Consider the following 21,170-nt stretch of genomic DNA (forward strand, 5'->3'; position numbering starts at 1 on the left):
AACCTTCTAGTCTTTTGGAAAACATACATCTCTCATTGTAGATGGCACTGCGAGCAACAAGGTAGGCTACTCAACACTTTCTAATAAAAGATCCTATTTTCAATTGCTTGTCACTAGAGCTGTTTGAGAACTGACTGAAAATTCACTTCCTGCAAAATCAAAATTTTTTGTGGTAAAACTGCAATTTCCAAGAACGGAATTTTATTGTATAACTGAAATTCTATTTCCCAGCTAGTTATAACCTTGTGCATATGCATTGTGCTACACTTTTTGCTACCCGATCACAAACTATTTTTTCTGCAAGACCACAGCCTCATTCGGTACACAGAATGAATGGTGATCAGGCAATTAATCATAGCTGGGTGCTGAAAGAGGCTGTTGTCTGTAGGATCTTTGCCTTATTTGTTGCAGGAGTTAGAAGTTGTGTGGTGAATGATGCAGTGATTATATAAGACTGTATCATAATGCATATGATAAGGGGCCAAATTAAGGTTGCACAGGCATCCTTAATTATGACATTTCCTAACTTTTGAGTGCTTGTCTTTGCAACCTTAATGTTTTTATCTTAGTGTTTTTTTAAATGTAATAATACATTTCCTTCAGAGATAACTTCATCTGACATGCTTGTAGGTGATGGGTGATCTACCCTATTGTTTTAACAGTAGATGTCTAAAAATATACTTGTCTAGAATCAATTACTTAACCAATTTTGGAAGGTTTTAATGATTTCTAAATATACAATTTTTGCAGGCTAAAAATAAACTCAGAGTAATAAGCACATTTTTGTACAGTATGTTACCTGTAAATTGGGTATACAACTCATAAAATGCCATATCTTACATACAAAGGCCTAGATCCTCAGATCCATGTGTCAATTTACACCAGCTGAGGATCCAGCCCAAGTTGTACATATGGGGTTCTGCTATGGATGAGTTAGAGCTGTGCAGTACAGGGAAGATCAGTAGCTGAGCAAAGGTCTTTTAAGTCATTATTTCTATTCAGTAGGAGGGCAAACAATATCTGAAGGCTGACTGGGGAAGCACACTTGAGGTGACAGTTGCTACACTTCTGTTAAAGGGGTACTCTGCAATCAAGGTCCAGTTCCTGGCAGGGCCATGCCTACTCTGACACTTTCCATGCACTTTTCCCGGACACGCATTTGCTGGCCTTGTTAGTGCTGTTTGCATTGGCTAGCTTCCCCCTTAGCACCCTGAACAGCAACAACCAAACGAAGGCTCCTCCTTACATAAATAATCATAGGAGGGGGATCCGTCCATTTTTGTCCCCCATCTACTGCACCCACATAGGGAGGCAGCAATTTGATTTAAATTACATTTTAAATATAAGGCCAATGGTGGGCTGAATTTACCCCCTCGTAGATAGAATATATGAGTAATTAAAATCCAGAGCCACCACATATTCTAAAACTTCTTATTGAGCCACACAAACAATTCAGTCAGGAAAATAAACACACTTTAAAAAAAAATCAAATCAGTGCAGAAAATGTATATTACACTTAAAAATAACCCATGCAGAGAAACAACTAATCAGAAAACAGCATATTTTAGCAAATGAAGTGAGAATACTTATGTTACATCTGTAGTATCACAGATGTTTTCAGTATTAAAAACTGTCAAGATTAACTATTTACAAAAGAGTCTAACCTAGTTTTATATATACTTCCATAAATAAAGGAGAGAATTCTTCTGGAAATACCATGCTCTTCAGGAAATAACGTGCTCTCTCAGGGATGTTCCTTTTAAGACATTTTCCATTTACTACCATTTATCATCATTCTATTTTCTTGCCCTGATACTTGCTGCATCATCAAATGTAAAGCAGAAGTTCTTTTCTTGTTGAGTCATTACAATTAACAAGCCAGAAATCGTCTCCACCTATGTCAAGTTTTAGAAAACATTTAGTGAACTGGCAGTTCAATACAAACAGACAAGTATATCCCATGATGTTTCATTTTCAGGAGTTCTTTTCCAACCCTCAAAAAGGTATGAAGACATAAATGAAGACCCTGATCCAGCCTTTGTATCTATCCCATCAAAGTTAATTGGACTTCACAGTGGTTAATGCTAATTCATTGTGAGATCAGGGCCTAAATTTCTTTTAATTACTCTCATGGGTGAAATCCGTAGGTTTCTAGGCCTGGAAACTCACAAGGTCCTACAATATCTAATGCATACTGTTAATCCATGATGTGCTATTGGCACTTGGGAAGGTGATGCAAAGCCCTTTTAATTGTATGGCTTCCTTCAGGCCCAGACATAGGTGACTTAGATCTTGCATACATTATGTATTCATTTGGGTTCCCTTTTGTCTACCTAAATTTTGCAATGTTTGAGAGTGGTCAGATTTCACATATACCCCCTCTCCCACCCCGCCCTATGCACCATTTGCTCAGGCTTACGATGATAGAGAAAAACAACAGGGTTTGGTCCTAAAGCCATCACTCATATTATCATGATGTAAAATATATATTTGCAGTGCATATGTTTAGTTAATAAGAATGAATACGAGACAGTCAGGGATCATTGTGCCCATTAGCAGATGACAAAGCCCATCATAAAAGGCTATTAAGAAAAATAAATAATGGGGGAGGAGGGGCAAATTCTTGTGAATTAAAAAGGGAGTAAAAGTAAACTACTGCTTCTCAGAGAATGGAGGTTAAAATGTGGTGTGTCCGTGACATGTACCAGTGCTATTTAATATAGTTATCAGTGATTTCAAGGGAGAAAGACAGCAAGTAGTTGAAGTTTGCTGCTATTTGGTTACTAAATACCACAGAATTGTGAGTGTCTCCAGGTGAGTTTAAACACTGGATGGGGGACGAGGCAGATGGAAGTTAGCTTGGGTAAGTGTAAAGAAATACGTGTAGGCAAAAACAGTCAACATGTCCAGTCAGACTGGCCTCCAGATACTACTGCAATTTAAATGGTCAATAATAATGGTAATAAATAATGCATACTGATAGGCTTGATATTTGCAGGATCCTCAGAGAAAAAGTTCAGTTAAAGAGTCTGGCTAACGTGCAGCAGCATTAAACAAAGAAAAACAAATAAGATGCTTAAGTATCTTAGAGCAGAACATATCACAATGATTGTATATTGGAGAATGGTATGCCCTCATTTGCACTACCATTTTTGGTTTTGGCTCCCTCACACCTTAAGCACATCTGGAATGCTTTTTTGCATATGCACACATACATCTTGTGTGTATTTTCCAATGAATACATTAATATTCAAAATGTCTTATAATGGTCTTTGAAAGAAGTTGCTGGTATGCTACTCCATAATCACCCTCCAGCACTATGTACCACAACACAAGACCTCTCTGCAGAATATATTTACAAGTCATGAGGAAAAATCCTCTTGCTGTTTTCACGTCATACGGAAGATAAGTTTGCAGAAGGAAACATTTGGCAGTGGTTCAAATAAGCACTGTCTGGTGGTGCTGATAATGCAGTTTTTTTCTGACTACAGTGACAACTATGATGCTATACAATTCATGTAATCCTTATGTATGAACAAACTATATTTACTGACTGGACAGAATTTATTCACACAATGACCTGAACCATTCTCCTTTCTGTCGCTATTAACTTGTTATTTACAGACTGATTCCCTGAGGAATTATCTGAACATGGAAAAAAAACAAGCTCAGCAAACATACAAAATATTAATTTTAAGTTGTATGCAATAAGCATATGAGAATAATTTAATGAACTGTAAAGGATATTAACAATAGGGATTTTAATAATATTTAGAATCTATTATGGGGCAATTAAGGAAGTAAGAGCAATTAAAAATAAAGATTAGACTGTAAAAAAATTTTTTTACTCAAAAAAATTTGGACAGCAGCTTTGTCAACGATTTAACTGTATGTTGCAGTAATTTTACTGCAAATGCATTGCGAAAATAGAGGTGCAATTCTTCAGAAGAAAAACACAGTAAACAGAAAATGAATCAAAAGTAAATATGAGTTAATGAGAAATTGTTTTTCACCTTGGCTGATTAAACATCAATTTCAGTTTCACTTCTCTTCATTTAGTGATAGGCCAGATATTCAATTAGTGAAAGTCTGAGTAACTCCATTGGTTACAATGGTTTTAGGCTGATTTGTATCAGTTGAAGGCTTGCCTATTATCTTTAATAGGAAAATGATTTTTTTTCCAAAATCATCTTCTGTCTTTCTATTTCATAGTATATGCATGCATGTCCACGTGCACACACTCATACAAGACCACTACTGTTTGCTAACTGTACATTGTGTTGTTTTTACATACCAACCACATCCCCCAAAAGTAAATAGTTTGTATTTGTTGGAACCTCGACAGTAACCATGCATCAGGAACCATGCAACAGGATGTGCTAAAAGGGAAGGTATATACAAATGAATACTGAATTTCATTCTGTCACTGTTCCATATGTCAGAAATTAGCTATCACAAGCGTTGAAAAGGGTTATCTAATGTTTGATGTAACCAATACACAGTGTTGTAAGACAGGCTTCATGTACGGATTATTAGAGTCTGCAGAGAAAGCATAGACTGAGGAGGGGGCTAATAACATGAACACAAATTTACTTACTGTGTTAAAATTTGGGAAGAGTCCAACAGCAGAACTACTGTCCACAGGAAAGGACATAAAGGGCTTGATATCCAGTGAAGGCTGCATCATCAGAGTCGGTGTGCGCACAAGGGCAGGAAGTGTAGTAGTATGGCATGTACTGCCTGCCAAGAACAAACCAAAAACAGGAATCCATCACTCCCTCTTAGACTAAAATGCCCTTTCTTTATGCACATACACTCTGTAAAGGTAGAGAAATATCACCTCTGGCTAACAACCTGTAAGAAATAAACATGACACACATTTGATAAAGTGGGTCAGTAGGAGTTAATACAATTAAAACATGCCTACTTCTTCACCGTCTAGATGAGGCAGAACACTTCCCCATGCCCATAGCTGCTCAGATTCTGAAGAGGAGACATATGGTGCATAAATCACATTGGATAGGCAGAATAAAAACACTTCTAAGGCTCAAAAATTCTGATGAGCCAGAAAGGCAGGGCTGGGCACCTATTACAAACAGATGCTTTTGCAATTCAGGGTTGCCTATGAGATTAGTGAGAGTGGACATTTATGCAAGCTGGGCTACAGAGGTATTTTTAATATGAGTTGTGCATTCATTTTTCTCCCTTATAATGGCATCTGTAATGTGTTTAATGCTGCACAAGCATGACTCAAAGATTTTTTTTTTAAATCTAAAAAAGGCCTACTGATTAAAAATGCAAGAAATCAAGAAATAAGTAGTAAGCCCACAACATATGTTTATACTAAATAACCATACAGCATAAAAATAAACCAAATTTCCTACTTTCCCTCAACATCACCCTTCAACATTATTTTCTTAGTTTAACCCTATATCTTTCTTTCCAAACGAAGGCTTTCCAAATTTTAAATGAATGGTAACCCTTTTTATAAATATGCACAGACAAAATGTGGCCTCAAACAGGTGGAATCTTTCCTAATTGATGACTGTCTAAAACTGAACAGATTAATATTTAATACAAAAGCAGGCCTATATCCTTTCTTTCTGCATAGCTCCCGACTCCCTCATCTCACAGGGGGAGAGGAGCAAATAGGTTTGCACCAAGTGTAGGAGGTTTGTCCATCTAATGGCACAGGTGTCCCAATATCCACAAAGAAATTTCTTGTCAGTTATCTGCAGAGAGTCATGCTCTCCCTCTTCGCAGAATGGTTCACAGCAAAGCCACATTTTGCTGGCTCCCTAGCTATACACTTCCCTTCCCCTCACCCTCTCCTGAGGGCAGGAGAAGGCAACTCTCAGCCTAATCTCTGGCTGGATTTTCAAGTGGGAATTCTGTATATTTGTCAGGGGGCTTCATTCACCAAAGATCTCTCTTTCTCCCCCTGCTCCCTTCCCTTGCTCTTCTTCTGAAACAGAGGGCATTCACAGCCCAGATTAGACTTTTTTTTCATTATATACCAGGGGTCGGCAACCTTTCAGAAGTGATGTGCCGAGTCTTCATTTATTCACTCTAATTTAAGGTTTTGCGTGCCAGTAATACATTTTAACGTTTTTAGAAGGTCTCTTTCTATAAGTCTATAATATATAACTAAACTATTGTTGTATGTAAAGTAAATAAGGTTTTTAAAATGTTTAAGAAACTTCATTTAAAATTAAATTAAAATGCAGAGCTCCCCGGACCGGTGGCCAGGACCTGGGCAGTGTGAGTGCCACTGAAAATCAGCTCGCATGCCGCCTTCGGCACGCGTGCCAGAGGTTGCCTATCCCGTTATATACCTTACTTTAAAAATGTTATTTCTGGAGCTCCAAATGCAAATCTGTAATAATTGGATTTACATTCTGCTATTTGGCGTTGCAAAATATTCTTCAATTAATGTGTCAAGTGACTTCTAGATACTGTAAATTAAACATTTAATGCAAACAATGCACTGCCCTTCAACCCTTCCAGTGCTTTCCAGTCAATTGATCACCTATCCATCATTTCTCTTCCTCAGGGCTGCCAATCCAGTCTCTGCCCAAACTCACCCCTTTCCCCCTGAAACTGCCCAACTCATCATCTGTGCTGCACACCCCCTGCAGCCTCTCAGCTCATCAGGTCAATCAATCAAAAGTATCACACCCCTCCATGCAATACTACTGATCACATCCTCAGCTCCACTAGGGTGACCAGATGTCCTGATTTTATAGGGACAGTCCCGATTTTGGGGTCTTTTTCTTATATAGGTTTCTATTACCCCCCACCCCCATCCCGATTTTTCACACTTGCTGTCTGGTCACCCTAAGCTCCACATACATCTCTAACCAAGCAACTGATCCTCTAACATCAGGAATCCATCCTCTTCCCCACAACCACTCAACTGATCCTTTTACCACACAGCCAACCCCAGTCAATTCGTCCATTGCCCTGCAATCACCGAAACCAGTTGATCATCTGCCTTCACTGCCTGCTAGCTTCCCTTGCTCCCATCTAATAGATTCTTTGCCTCTCCATTAATACTGTTCCTATCACTAGCCCTCCAGTTATCTTCTTCCTCCTTTCCCCAATGGCTAATCAGTGGTAGGGAGGAGAGCAGTCCTGTGTTAGATGTTTCTCTGCTCCCAAGGATTGCGATTAGTGTATGCTGCTCCCCATACAGGGTCCCTGGGCCTTTTAGAACCAGGCAGGAAGTAGGCTGTGGAGCAGCAAGTGCAACTTTCTCTTCCTCATCAAACCTCACCACTCAACCACACCCGTCTGAGAGATGCCAGGCAGTCTGTAGTTGCTGGCTAAGTAGATCTGTCCCAGTGCATTTAGAATCTCTGAGTGGGACACTGAGTGAAACTTCACTCGGAAAAGGCAATTAATTTGTTCCCTCTTCTTTTGATCTCACCAGCATAGGTTCATACACACTATTTAAAATCTATTCTACTATATTTGAGAATCAGATTGAGTGTTGTGATGCTGTGGCTACCTGGGTTGATTAGATAGTCTACCATCCAAGACACAAGTATCAGAGGGGTAGCCGTGTTAGTCTGAATCTGTAAAAAGCAACAGAGGGTCCTGTGGCACCTTTGAGACTAACAGAAGTACTGGGAGCATAAGCTTTCGTGGCTAAGAACCTCACTTCTTCAGATGCAAGACAGGTCCTTTGTAGATACTACTGAATAGGAGAGGGTAAATACATTAGTTTCAGCCACTGCATAAGAATGTAATGTTATAGATTATTAGATTAATTACAGACCACAATCCTTCCCTCTTCGTGCATTGGTAAATCCTGTGGTCACAGAAGAGATGGACAGAAGATCGCAGCAGTGCCCCACCAGGCTGGTTACATTCCTTCTTGAGAGGAAGATTAATCCTGATAAAATTATCCTACATTTTCTCCTTTCCCAACCCCATCATTTGCAAAATGTAAAATACCGTTTGAAATCTTTAAGTAAATTAGATTTTATATTTTGCATAGACTTGTGAAACTCATCAAGAATTGTGCTTAATTAACTGTAGGTCACAGTTTATTTGTGTGAATTCATAAACACTAAAAAACTAATGACAGTCTAATGCACATACAGCCTCTTCCTTAGATCTGCAATGAAAAAATAGATCAACAGGATAATAGTGCATCAAGAGATTTACCAAAGGAATTGTCCTCAGCTGCAAAAAGATGATTGTATTGTATTTTTACTAGCTGATTCTGATATATTAGATACACAGAATTCAGTATTGTATTCACACTGCTACAATGTATTTAATTACCCACTGTGCTTCTAATTAGGTAATGTTCCAGCCATTGTCAATTTAATTCTTCAATAACAAATATTTACATATTTTGATTTAGCCAAACTTATAAATATTGCTTCAATTACAACTGAGCTATAATTTCAGTTTAAAATTAAAATTAAGGCTGAGTTTTTGTAATGACTGACCTCCCATCCCTTCTAACCAGGCTGTGGTGAGTATTCATCAGAGAAATAAGTTTTCACTATTTTTTCCATATCTCCGTGCACTCTTCTTGGTACATCCTGGCTGACTACTGATATCTCAAATTTAACACAACATACACCAGAAGCCTCACTGCAATTTGTGCAGGCCATGATATGGGATGTCAGAGTAATTAAATCTGGAATATCTTCAGGATACCAGGATAGATTCAGAGATTCTACAGAACTTACATAAAACATGCGCCCCGCAGTTTGATTAGCGAAGACAGTTCACACATAAACCTGTGTTCAACTATTTTCACTCCCCCCACACCAGTTTACTTTAAAATCCCTCTCCTCTACTACCCCTGCCAATCAAGTCACAGAGGCCCATTGACTCTCCTCCCACCCCCCAATCTCCTTGTAAAAATCCCTGGCAACGTAAGCAGGAAGAGATGACCAAAAGTGACAAAGCTAGAACCTCTACACTTGAGAGTCATCAGATCAAGCAGAATGGAACACCGAGTTGCACCAAAATTCTCCCTAAAGGTCAAACAATCCCACTGTCACCCAATCAAATTTGTATGCAAATATGAACCAAGCAGGAATACTGGCACAACAAAGATGTAGCTGACAATGTTCATTATCATTACAAATTTAGCAGATGTTTACCATTTCATTAGCATTTTAATGATGCAGACATTTTACTGTGTCAGATTGTTTTAAAATATTAGTAAATCTTGGGCATAAATATAAGTGATCTTTCTTGTAAATTCATTCATGCACCTCAACCTGCTAGTTTTTAGTTTAAACACTGTTTTACCATATTTTTTTTATTTAACGGCTTCAAGAAATAAGAAAACTCTTTCCACATGTACTATTAGGATATATTCTACAAAAGAAATATCTGGTGTTTGGATTAAAATAATAATAAAAAACCCCAAAAGATTTCCTACAAGCTTGTTTCCTGGTGTTTTATCATGTGACTTATTTTTTCTAGTTCATCTGCTGCTGCTGCTGCTCTGACTCCAGCTGCATGAATTATCTACAGTTACATCATCAGGTTCAAGAAACAGGCAGAGACTTTGCCAAAAAAATATTTGTCCTCGGCAGAACCACTCTGACAAGTTAAGGGACGAAATCAGTTTCTTAGATCCTAGCTGAAGATCCAGAGTGCTTCCCACTTTATTCTAATAAATTCTCCTTTCACTTCCTGCACAAATGTGTCTCAGAACAATGTAACAAATACTATGTCTCTTAGATAGCATCTGCTATCATCCAGGTATGGCTTCAAACTACCTGAAAATCGGAGAGAGATTTTTTTCCCACTGATTATCAGAAGCTGTCAGCGTTAACTACTCATTTGTTTGACAACAAACAGTTATGTATAGTTAATAGATTAGATGGTGAAAGTACTGCTATTGTACTGTTGGCGGTGGTGCGAAGCATTACTTCAGTCACTCTCCTGTATAACAGAAGACTTCTCTCATGGTTCCAATCCAAGGATACCTGTCCCAACAAAATTTGCTATGTGAATGGGGAGGAGGTTAGATAACACAGACTTGGGCAACAGTCTTTCACCTCTAAAAATCTACACTGAAATCCCAAGTACATCTCATCCAGTACCAGATCGGTGCTTCACAAAGCTACCATGCAGGACAGGAAAGACCAGTTATTCTAAAGAGTATTGGCAGAGAGATGATAGTTTACATATTGTCATGCACACTGCTAATCCCTATTTAGAAAGGGCTCTCTATTTTTTTAAATCTAAATTTACCATCTGCTCAGTTTAGTGGCTGCCCATCCTCCTCTCCCCATCTTCAAATCCTTCCACTAGTTCCAGCCATGCTGAATCACTAAAGGCATGTCTTCATTAGCAACTTTAAAGCGCTGCCGTGGCAGTGCTTTAACGTGGCTGTGTAGTTGTGGCACGAGCCCGGGGGCTATAAAAAACCCACCTCCATGAGGGGAATAGCTCCCAGCGCTGGGAGCCATGCACTGTCTACACTGCCACTTTACAGCACTGAAACTTGCAGCGCTCGGGGTGGTGGTGGTGGTGTGTGCTTTTTCACACCTCTTCAGCGCTGTAAAGTGCCAGTGTAGACAAGCCTTTAGGGTTGCTTTGCATAGTAACAACAACCACTCAAGGCAAGAAGGTGCAAATGAATGGGATGGTAGCAGAATAGGAACCTCTGAAGAAGTGGGTGGGGTTGTGTGTTTTCTTTTCTCTCTTTAGTGCTGCATTTTCAGAACATCAGGCCAGATCATCAAATCAATTGCTGGAACTTATAACACACCTTCAAGATGGACAACAATCATCCCCTTGGTTGTGCAGACACTGGCTGAATTCATTCATAGGCTGCAAACACAGTGCACTCAGTCACCCTCACCTTAGATTTTAGATTGTCATCCAAAGTACCTGATTTTTCCTTTAAAGGTTTGGAACCCCGAGGAGCAGACAGGAGATGTTTAAAATGGTTTAAATCTCACACTCTATGAAAATTCTATGTGCACTAATCTGTGACCCTTTTCAGGGCTGTAAAGCTTTCAGTACCATTTACTAATTTGCATTAGGCACTTTTGAACATTGTCAAAAATATTTTTCAACAACACGCTGAAGTGTTTTTTAAATATAAACAACTCTGAGCCAGAGACAACACTGAGGCTTTCAGACTGAATAAAGTTTGCTTCAGCTCCACTGCCTATAGCCTGAAAAGGATCACTCGACTAAAAAAAGAAAGTCTTGTATGAGTCCTTACCTTAAATTGGAGTTTGTCTTGTGTTGCTGACACATCAGTCTCGTTCCTCCAATGATCACAGTTACCCACTAGTTGTAGTACTTCTTCCTAGATGATGCCAGCTTGTTCAATATCCTCTCATTCTCTTCTGCCAGCTCTTCCTTGGCCTTCCTCACTTTCTCTCCCCTCCCTTAGGTATGCAATGTAATGCTTGCTTAGCAAGGCTCCCATCTTCCATACAATGTACATGTCCCAACCATTTGAGCCCTCTTTCTTCAATAAAATTTTTTAGCATGTCCAGTTCTGTCAGTGCCCTTATTCTCACATTGGTTATTTTGTCTTTCCATGAAAAGCAAAGTATATTCCTCAGCCGTCTGTGATGGGCAGATTCTAGTCTCATCCTGTTAGTCACCACCATCAGCCAAGTCTCTGCTCTGTACAGTAGCACGCTCAGTACAATCACAGGGTATAGTCTTCAGTTTAGTGGGGAGACCTCTCTTTGATCACATGGTGTTCACTCTTCCAAAAATGCTGTTTGCTTTTCCTAATCTTGTATGAATCGCTTTATTGCAGCCATCTTCAAATGTCATCACACTCCCCAGATAGCAGAACTTTTCCATCCTGTTCCATTTCTTTTCCATCCACATGCACCTTTGCATCTGTTGTTCCATTTCCTACCTTCCTAATCTTTGTTTTCTCCGCATTTACTTTCAGTCCAATTTTTGCTGCTTCTTGTTGTACCTCTGATGTAAGATCAATCATTCTGTTCCATGCTTAGTAAAGCAATATTGTCAGCAAAGTCATGGTCTTTTAATTCATCCCTGCTAACCCATTTTACACCATTTACTATGCTTCTTGTTAACCACTTTATCACCCAATCTATTGCTAATGCAAGGAGGATTGGTGATAAACATCCTTGTCTAACTCCGGTCATAATATCAAACCACTCACCCAGGCCTGTATCCAATCTTACTGTACATCTACTTGCATTATATAAAAGTATTATGTTGAACGGCTTGTCTGATATCTCATAGCTTCTAGCAATATTCCACAGGGTGTCTCTGTAGAGACTATGGAATGCTTTAACGTCAATAGAATTGATGAAAATGAGGCTTTGTTAAGCAGTAGCTTTTTCAGTGATCCGTCAAAGAGTGAATATCTGTTCAAAACATGCTCTACATAGATGGAACTCAGCCTATTTTTCATACAATATTTCATCCACTCCTTTCTTCATTCTATTCAGCATACTAGTAGTCAATACTTTGCCAAGGACTGATAATAGTACAATACCTCTCCAATTCGTGCACTGAGTAAGATCACCCTTTTTTGGCAACATCAGAATAATTCCATCTTTCTAGTCTTGTGGCACTTGTTCTTTCATCCATATTTCATTACACTGTCTTGGTAACTGCTCAGTAAGAATTTCATCTCCTGCCTTAAGTACCTCTGCTTAAATTCTGTCAACTCAAAGAACTTTCTCCTGTTTGAGACCTTTGATGTCTGCTTTAATTTCATTGGGTGTTATTGCCCCTTTTCTATTTCTAACTTAGCATTGGCATTTCTCTTGAACACGTGCAGGATTCTGGACAGTTAATTCGGCATGGAAACGTTCTTTCCATTGTCTGACTTGTTCATGTATTTTCTGTCCATGAGAGTTCCTGATGGGCATCCCAAACCTGAGCCATTCTTTTTACGTGACAGATCTCAGGAACTGTCACAGATTGAGGTATCATTAGAGGAGTTTTTGGAACAAATTGATAAATTAAACAACAATAGGTCACCAGGACCAGATGTATTCACCCAAGAGTTCTGAAGGAACTCAAATGTGAAATTGCAGAACTACTAACTGTAGTCTGTAACCGATCATTTAAATCAGCTTCTGTACCAGATGCCTGGAGGATAGCTAATGTGATGCCAATTTTTAAAAAGGGCTCCAGAGGTGATCCTGGCAATTACAGCCCTCTGAACCTGACTCCAGTACCGGGCAAACTAGTTGAAACAATATTGTCAGACATATAGATGAACATAATTTGTTGAGGAAGAATCAACATGGTTTTAAGTAAAGGGAAATCATACCTCACCAATCTACTAGAATTCTTTGAGGGGAGTCAACAAGCATGTGGACCAAGGGGATCCAGCGGAGATAAGATTTTCAGAAAGCCTTTGACAAGGTCCCTCACCAAAGGCTCTTACGCAAAGTAAGCTGCCACGGGATAAGAGGGAAGGTGCTCTCATGGATTGGTAACTGGTTAAATGATAGGAAACAAAGGGTAGGTATAAATGTTCAGTTTTCAGAATGGAGAGAGGTAAATAGTGGTGTCCCCAGGGGTCTGTTCTGGGACTAGTCCTATTCAACATATTCATAAATGATCTGGAAAAAGGGGTAAACAGTGAGATGGCAAAATTTGCAGAGGATACAAAATTACTAAATATAGTTAAGACCCAGGCAGACTGCGAAGAGCAAAAGGATCTCTCAAAACTGAGTGACTGGGCAACAAAATGGCAGATGAAATTTAATGTTGATAAATGCAAAGTAATGCACATTAGAAAGCATAATCCCAACTATACATATAAAATGATGGGGTCCGTTATCATTCAAGAAAGAGATCTTGGAGTCATTGTGGATAGTTCTCTGAAAACATCCACTCAATGTGCAGTGGCAGTCAAAAAAGCAAACAGAATGCTGGAAATAATTAAGGGTATAGATAATGTTGCTTCTATATAAATCCATGGTACTCTCATGTGGTCACCTCATCTCAAAAAAGATATATTGGAATTGGAAAAGGTTCAGAAAAGGGCAACAAAAATGATTAGGGGTATGGAACGACTTCCACATGAGGAAAGATTAATAAGACTGGGACTTTTAAGCTTGGAAAAGAGATGGCTAAGGGGAAATATGATTGAGGTCTATAAAATCATGACTGGTGTAGAGAAAGTAGATAAGGAAGTGTTGTTTACTACTTCTCATAACACAAGAACTAGGGGTCACCAAATGAAATGAATAAGCTGCAGGTTTAAAACCAACAAAAGGAAGTATTTCTTCACACCATGCACAGTCAACTTGTAGAACTCCTTGCCAGAGGATGTTGTGAAGGCCAAGACCATAACAGGGTTCAAAAAAGAATTAGATACATTCATGGAGGATAGGTCCATCAATGACTATTAGCCAAGATGGGCAACAATGGTGTCCCTAGTCTGTGTTTGCCAGAAGCTGGAAATGAGCGACAGGGGACTATTTGATGGTTGCCTGTTCTGTTCATTCCCTCAGGGCAGGGGTGAAACTAATTTAAAGGACTTACTGGTACGCCGGAGTCCTGAGCGGGGGGTGGGTGGGGGGTGTTCAACCAGAACGGGTGTAGCCTCAACTGGAAGAGGCGGGGCCTTTAGAGCCCTGGGCCTTTTAAATCGAGATTTAAAGGGCCCAGGGCTCTGGCTGTAGTAGCAGCAGAGGCTGCTGGGAGCCCCGCTGCCAGAGCCGTTAGCGATTTAAAGGGCCCAGGGCTCCACTGCGGTAGTGGCGGCCGGGATCCCCTGGCCCTTTAAATCACTGCCAGAGCCCTGCCACTGCTACCCCAAAGCTCCGACAGTGGGGCTCGGGGCTCTGGCCACTGATACCACCCCAGGCCCTTTAAATTGCTGCCAGAGCCCTGCTGCTGGAGCCGGCGGAGATTTAAAGGGCCCGGGCTCTTCAAATCGCTGCCTGAGCTCTGCTGCCTGGGAAAGCCAGTCCAGACTCTTACTTTCGTATGGTACCAGCTTACTTTCACCTCTGCCTTTGGGGCAGCACCTGGATACTGGGCTAGATGGACCTTTGGTCTGACCCAGTAGGGCCATTCTTATGTTCTTATCTCCAGTGACAGTCTGGTTCTTCCCGAGAAATCTTTCACTGTTTTATGAAGCTTCTTCAAGTCTCCCCTCTGTGCTGCTTCTTCTGCCTCTGCAGTTTTCTCCTGATCCCACGCATTTCTATCTTCCCTGAAACTCTTCTTTATCCTTTTCTCTGTATTTTGCATCCACCTTTAAGAGTTGCGCATGTGTCTTGCACTGTTCCTTTTTTGCATTCATAACTTTCTGCTAGTCAGTAACTGCCCATGTTCCAGATGCAATTCATGCATATTTCTTCTGCCATCTTTGGCAGCCCACTTCTTCCTCGGTTGTCTTGACTACCATCTTCCTCCAGTTTGACCATATGTCTTCCTGCCTTTCAACAGCTTGGTCTTGCTAAACACTGGTATGGTTGTGAAGTGCAATCTGGAATCTGACCTGTTTCTTTGTCCTTGAACTTCTCTATTGCTGTAACACTGTTTTTGGTCCATCTTTGTGATCGTTTTGAGTTTAACTTGTAAGGTGGCCACTAAAAAATAATGATCCAAGCCAACATCTACTCCTCTAAGGACTCTGACATCCCTCGAAGAAGTCCTTTGAGTCCTTAGTACACTTATTTATAGACAACTATATGGAAAGAGTGAAGTGTTCAAGTAAATCATATTTTAATGATCTAATGAAATATGTATTAAAAATAATCAATTAGGGTTCTCCCTTCAGAGGAGAATCACTATTAAAATGATGCTCCATTATCTGGATCCCTGCTGCAATATGACCCATTACTATCTACTTTCATTAGGAGCTGATATTTCCAGAAATGGTATACAAATATAGTGGACCCCTGCAGGTCACTAAATCTAAGTATTTATATGACTCATCCCCATAGAATCTGAATTATATGTATTTAAAAACAGAAATAATCTCTCTCTCGCTCCCCTGATTAGTTTATAGGCTTCGGGGATTTTCTGTTTATTTTTTTTGCTTAGTTGTGTGAGTGAAAGTGTTGTACGTCTCTGAGTATATCAGAGAGAGAGATTACTAAGAGAAAGCAAAGTCAAATAAATGAATTTTGTATTTAGTTCTGAAAATGGTGAGGTGCAGGTATCATAATATTGAAGCAAAGCTGTATTTTAGAAGTAGTGCATTAAGCATTTTCAGGAAGGTGAACTTTGAGATTCTCTCTCTCCCCCCCACGAAAACAAAATGCTATGTGAATAAATCTATCAGGTTTTCTTCTATTTTTTTCCCTAAGACACAGTCAGCAGAATAAAAGCTAGTGCTTGCCATTTGCTACCTCTAGGCTCCCATGGCTTGTCAGAGCTAAAGGAGAGAGAGTGACTTTCAAGACCAATTCTTTATCTGAATTTCCCAAATGGCAAATTAACATGATCCTGAGAGAGCAGCACTGCCCAGGCAACGTAACTTATTTTTAAAAATAACTTGTGAATCAAAACAGCGGCGTGTATGAGACACTTCCATTGCTTTCCACTGACAATAGGAAAAATACTAAGCAGTTTATATCCCCAAAGCACTGTACTAATTAATGAATGAGTTCCTTCAAGAGTCAATATGATTATCACTAAAACCTTTGTGATGCATACATAATTTGAAATCTAGAAGTTGTATTGACTTCATTCCTCTCAAACCTTATTCAAACATCAATGGAACAGTCAATTCTTCCATTGACCTATGAAGTGATCTAAAGAATATGAAGCACTTGCATCGACATACATGGCTACCTATTTAAAACCTGTAGAACTGTCAAAGGTGGTATTTCAAAAGGCAGTAGGAATGACTATTCATTCAGACTGGTTACTAATGGCTATTGGGTAAGATATGATTAGTAGAAAGTCCACTTGCCCCAAAATCAGGAGGCAAGGCAATCCACAGAAACACTTTATTTTAGTCCATGTCTGACCTTGCATAGCAACAAAACTAGAGAAACTGACCCACCAAACATTATGGATCTCATTAGGTTCTGAAGGGTTTTGCCTTTTTGACATAACTGCTGCAACAAACTCTGCATTCATTTCATATGGCATGACCATATTGTATAAAACTGTAAGAACTATATAGATAAGTTATAGCACTATTATAGATAACTAACTCAACTTCACATAATAAACAAGCCAGACTATGAAAATCATTCTGACATTCCACATTTTCATTTTGAAGGAAACACTAATATTTCCATTATCAATCATCCAGAAAGAAATGTCTTATGATTATATGTATTAACAGGATTCTACATGTATGCTCTCTCACACTCTGAGTTGTAGAAAAGCAGATACTTTGAAATAAAGTGTTTCTACATGTCAAATGTATTTAGGATTTCTCCTAAACATGCCATGCAGTATACAAACCTGGAATGAAATCATGACCCTTTTGCATTAATTGGAGTTTTGACTTAACATGCCAGGATTTCACACCCCTGCTTACCTATTTTCCCCCACACAATATTAGGATTTATAAACAGCTTGCAAAAAATGTAAGTGTACAATAAAAAAGTTTACAGTAGATATATAGGCTGTATTTACATATTGATTATGCAGTTGAGAGATATACAGCAAAAATATCTGAAGAGTTCCCAGAATAACTAGTTTAGATAAAAATGATTGCTAGTAAATAACTGGGTAAATAATTTACATGACAGGACAACACATTTTCATTCACTTCACATCTATGGAAATTTTTATGAGGTTTTTGTCCTGGAATGTTGTAGCTACAAAATACACAGTATAATGATTTACCCGTAATCCCTTTCCCAATATCAACCTCACAATGTCAACAGTACAAGTTATCAAAGTAAAACATGCTACCAATAAAAATGTTCTGGGCTACTGACTTCAGCAGGGGCAGGATGAAGCCCAATATCTTAAATAGTTTAAATATAATATAAAGGATAATACTATAACTAGACTCTAATTACCTCACTAGTCTAATTATAAATGCACTGCATGCTGTGAAATAGGCTCCATTCTTAGGCCCTGACCTTACAAGCATTATATACATGCTTAACTTTAAACATGTGAGTAGTCCCACTGACATCAATGGAAATATTCACCATCCTTGAAATTAAGTGTATGCGCAAGGCTGAGAGAGATTGGGGCCTTCCTCACTAGAATAGTGAGCTGTTTGTAGTGTTGTAGCAGTCATGTTAATCCCAGGATATGACAGAGATAAGGTAAGTCAGGTAATATCTTTTACTGGACCAATTTCTAGTATAGTAAAAGATATTATCCTGCCTAACTTGTGAACTCTGGAATACTCAGGATTGTGCACTATTTTCATTTCTATGAATTAAAATGTTTTTTCCTCAGTAGAATTTTCTCCCTCAATTCCCTCATGTTTAAAACAGATTGTGAATACTATGCATGAAGTTCACGTGTGGAGCTTATCACAAAAAAGTTGATGTTTTCAATCAGTTATAATATTTATAATTAATAATATATGAAAGGCACTCTAGGAATTTGTTCTCCAGTCTCTAAAATTCAGTACACGTATCAAAAATTAGAAACAGAAAAAAACAGATGTGTATCTTAAAGCTTTTTGTTGTTAAAGAAAAACAATTTCAATATTTTACAGGAAAATGAATCAACATTAATCAAGAAAAGCTTAATTTTTACACCTGTAACTCTTCTATACGTTAAACAGCTTAAAAATCAACAACAAATCATCCTGGACTTTGTATTGTAAATACCAAAAAGGGCAAAAAGAATCCAAACAATTAGAATTGAGAGAGATATTTTTACCTCTTCACCTGAAAAATCATGTTAAAATTGTTAGGTCACAGCTGTTTGAATTAACCTTCATAGCGCCTATATCTTTATCATAATCTGTTCAAATTTTAACCTGCAGATTGTGCAACCTGTACAGTATTTCTCTCTCTAACTTTTGTCCTGCATGTGCTCCTGAACAATACAAATATCAGAAGAGGAAATACTCATGCCATATACAATTTCATTTTGGCAGCCACTGTGCTGTACTGTTCCACTTGTTTCTTCTTCAATATTTATATTTCCAAGTCAAATGAACCCAAAAAACACCATACTAATATTAGTGCATATTTATTAGTATTGGCTGTTTGTCAAGCTTAAGCAATTAAATAAATTAAGACGCATCCTTCACTACATTTAGAAGCAATGCGCTGGCTGAAGTACAACTGTGATTTGCTTTTATCTGTAGGTGGCATGGAAATATTTGTCATTTGTTTCTCTACAAAGCTAATTTTGCAGACTTCTAAAACCAACAAAGCCATTTGTTCAATTAGAAAGCTGCGTGGCATGTCATAACCTAGCATATTCTACTCTGCTGCACTGGATTGCACCATTCTAAATAAACACAGTTGGCTATTAATACATACAGTACTCTTAGGCACTATGAGCAAAATCTTGACCCTACTGAAGACAATTGGAGTTTTGCCATGGACCACAATAGGTCAGGATTTCACTCTATATATTTGTGATTCTTCAGTTTATTCCTAAACAAAGATTATCACATACAGAACTGGCTAGATCCTTGATCTCAGTATGGCTGCTTTGAATTGTTACAGGGCATAAAGCCAGTCAAACCAGTCAGTGGAGGATTCACTCACAATAGAGGAATTCACAGGTGGTGCAGCACCACCTCAATCCCAGAAAAGGGGATGAGCCAAAGAAAGGAAGTGTAGCCAGGGTGTCCCTATGCATTGCAATTCCCCACTGCTGAAACAGCCTTTTGGGACCATAGGTAGCTTGGTTTGAATTAAACCTTCCCTGAGGCTGCACTAACATGAGCTCGGGACCAGCATCTCTGGCCCTCCTGCTTTTCACTCCCATGCTGCAGGTTCTCCCACTCTAGACTGCTCTGGTTCAGGGAACTCCATCTCAACAGGGTCCAGTTGCTACATGCAATGTCTGACCCCATTGTCCTCCTCAGAATGTCCTGGTTTGTTCAAGCCTGTCTTCCTTAACATCTACAGATGCCCCGAACGAACTGGATCATCCTCCCCAGTCCTCATCTGGTTCTGGGATGCCATTTCTTTTCTGGTCATCAGAACATAGCAGGCTAACCAGCTGTGTCTTTTTCAGCTCTCTAGAGTTCAGGTTCCTTTCTTTGCACAATTCTACTAGCTGACTTTTCTTGAGCTGTCGATAGCTCTTTATTTCTGTCTTTTCCTATTGTTTTCCCCAAAAGAAGACAGGAAAATAAATGTTCTTACTTTTTCCTTCTAATATCTATCTATCTATCTATATCATCACTGTCACAATCCCACCAATGTTTCATAGTTACAGGGCTGCGGGAACCTCTGTCCCCCTTCTGGTCTCTCTGAGTGTACTCCATTAGGTGTCAGGCTTGTGCCTTTACTTGTCTGGGCAGGTGTGCTGGAACAATTTGTATAGAGGAGGTGCTGAAAGCCATTAAACCCAACTGTAAGCCCTGCATATTATAGAAACTACTTCAAACCAGGAGGTGCTGCCGCACCCCCAGCACCCTAGTTCCAGCACCTGTGTGTCTGGGCTGGAATTTTACAATTCTCACTCACTTAGACCAGAATCTGCATTTAACACCCCATTTTTGCCAACCATTTATTGTTACGCAGGTCTGAATGGATACCTGCATCTCTTCCCTTTGGCAGTCTGTGACCAGAGCTATACAGTGATGAACAGCCTTCTTCAAAGAAGTAGGTTTATTTAGTAAATGGAACAAAACATACAAGAAAATGATTTTAAAACAAGGAACAGACTACTTGCATGCTTAGACTCATCCAATCACACGCTTTACTACAAACTAAGTTATATGGGCTTCCTGCTTGAGTTATAAGTGCAGAACAAATCCAACTTAGATTCTTTTAGCAAACTCTAGAGTTCCTTTATTGTGCTGAAAAAATTGTTAGATTCAGGTTCTGACAAACTTTCAAAGGGAAAATATTTTGCAGCTGGGAGCCTTAAACTGGCTGTGGACAGGAAGCGCCTCCAAGCTGAGTTTTACCCAAGTGTTATGTGTTCACAGCACCTTGCCCAACTCAGGAGAGCAGCACCCACATTCTGCACTTACTAGAGTTTCCAGGGAAACATCAAGTATAGATCTGAGTACAGTAGAGTATTTTAGCCTGGAGGTAAAAAAAATACATGGAGGACTATTGTGAGATCAGTATTTACAAGCAACGTCA

The 21,170-nt window shown here is 39.2% G+C and overlaps 1 protein-coding gene across 8 annotated transcripts in view; it reads right to left on the reverse strand.

Annotated features, from left to right (window-relative positions):
* ZNF385B (zinc finger protein 385B) overlaps nt 1-21,170 on the reverse strand; it is a 296,303-nt gene that overhangs the window by 84,064 nt on the left and 191,069 nt on the right. For 7 of the 8 annotated variants that reach the window (XM_005300489.5, XM_065560836.1, XM_005300485.5 and 4 more), the window contains one exon: nt 4,598-4,740. The exons of the other annotated variant lie outside the window; for it this stretch is intronic. In XM_005300489.5, coding sequence (XP_005300546.1) covers nt 4,598-4,687 — 90 coding nt within the window. In that variant the 5' untranslated portion in view covers nt 4,688-4,740. The remainder of the gene's footprint in view (nt 1-4,597; nt 4,741-21,170) is intronic. 8 annotated transcript variants of the gene reach the window in all.

Source organism: Chrysemys picta, chromosome 11 (assembly GCF_011386835.1).
Source record: "Chrysemys picta bellii isolate R12L10 chromosome 11, ASM1138683v2, whole genome shotgun sequence".
In the NCBI taxonomy this organism is placed as follows: Eukaryota; Metazoa; Chordata; order Testudines; family Emydidae; genus Chrysemys; species Chrysemys picta.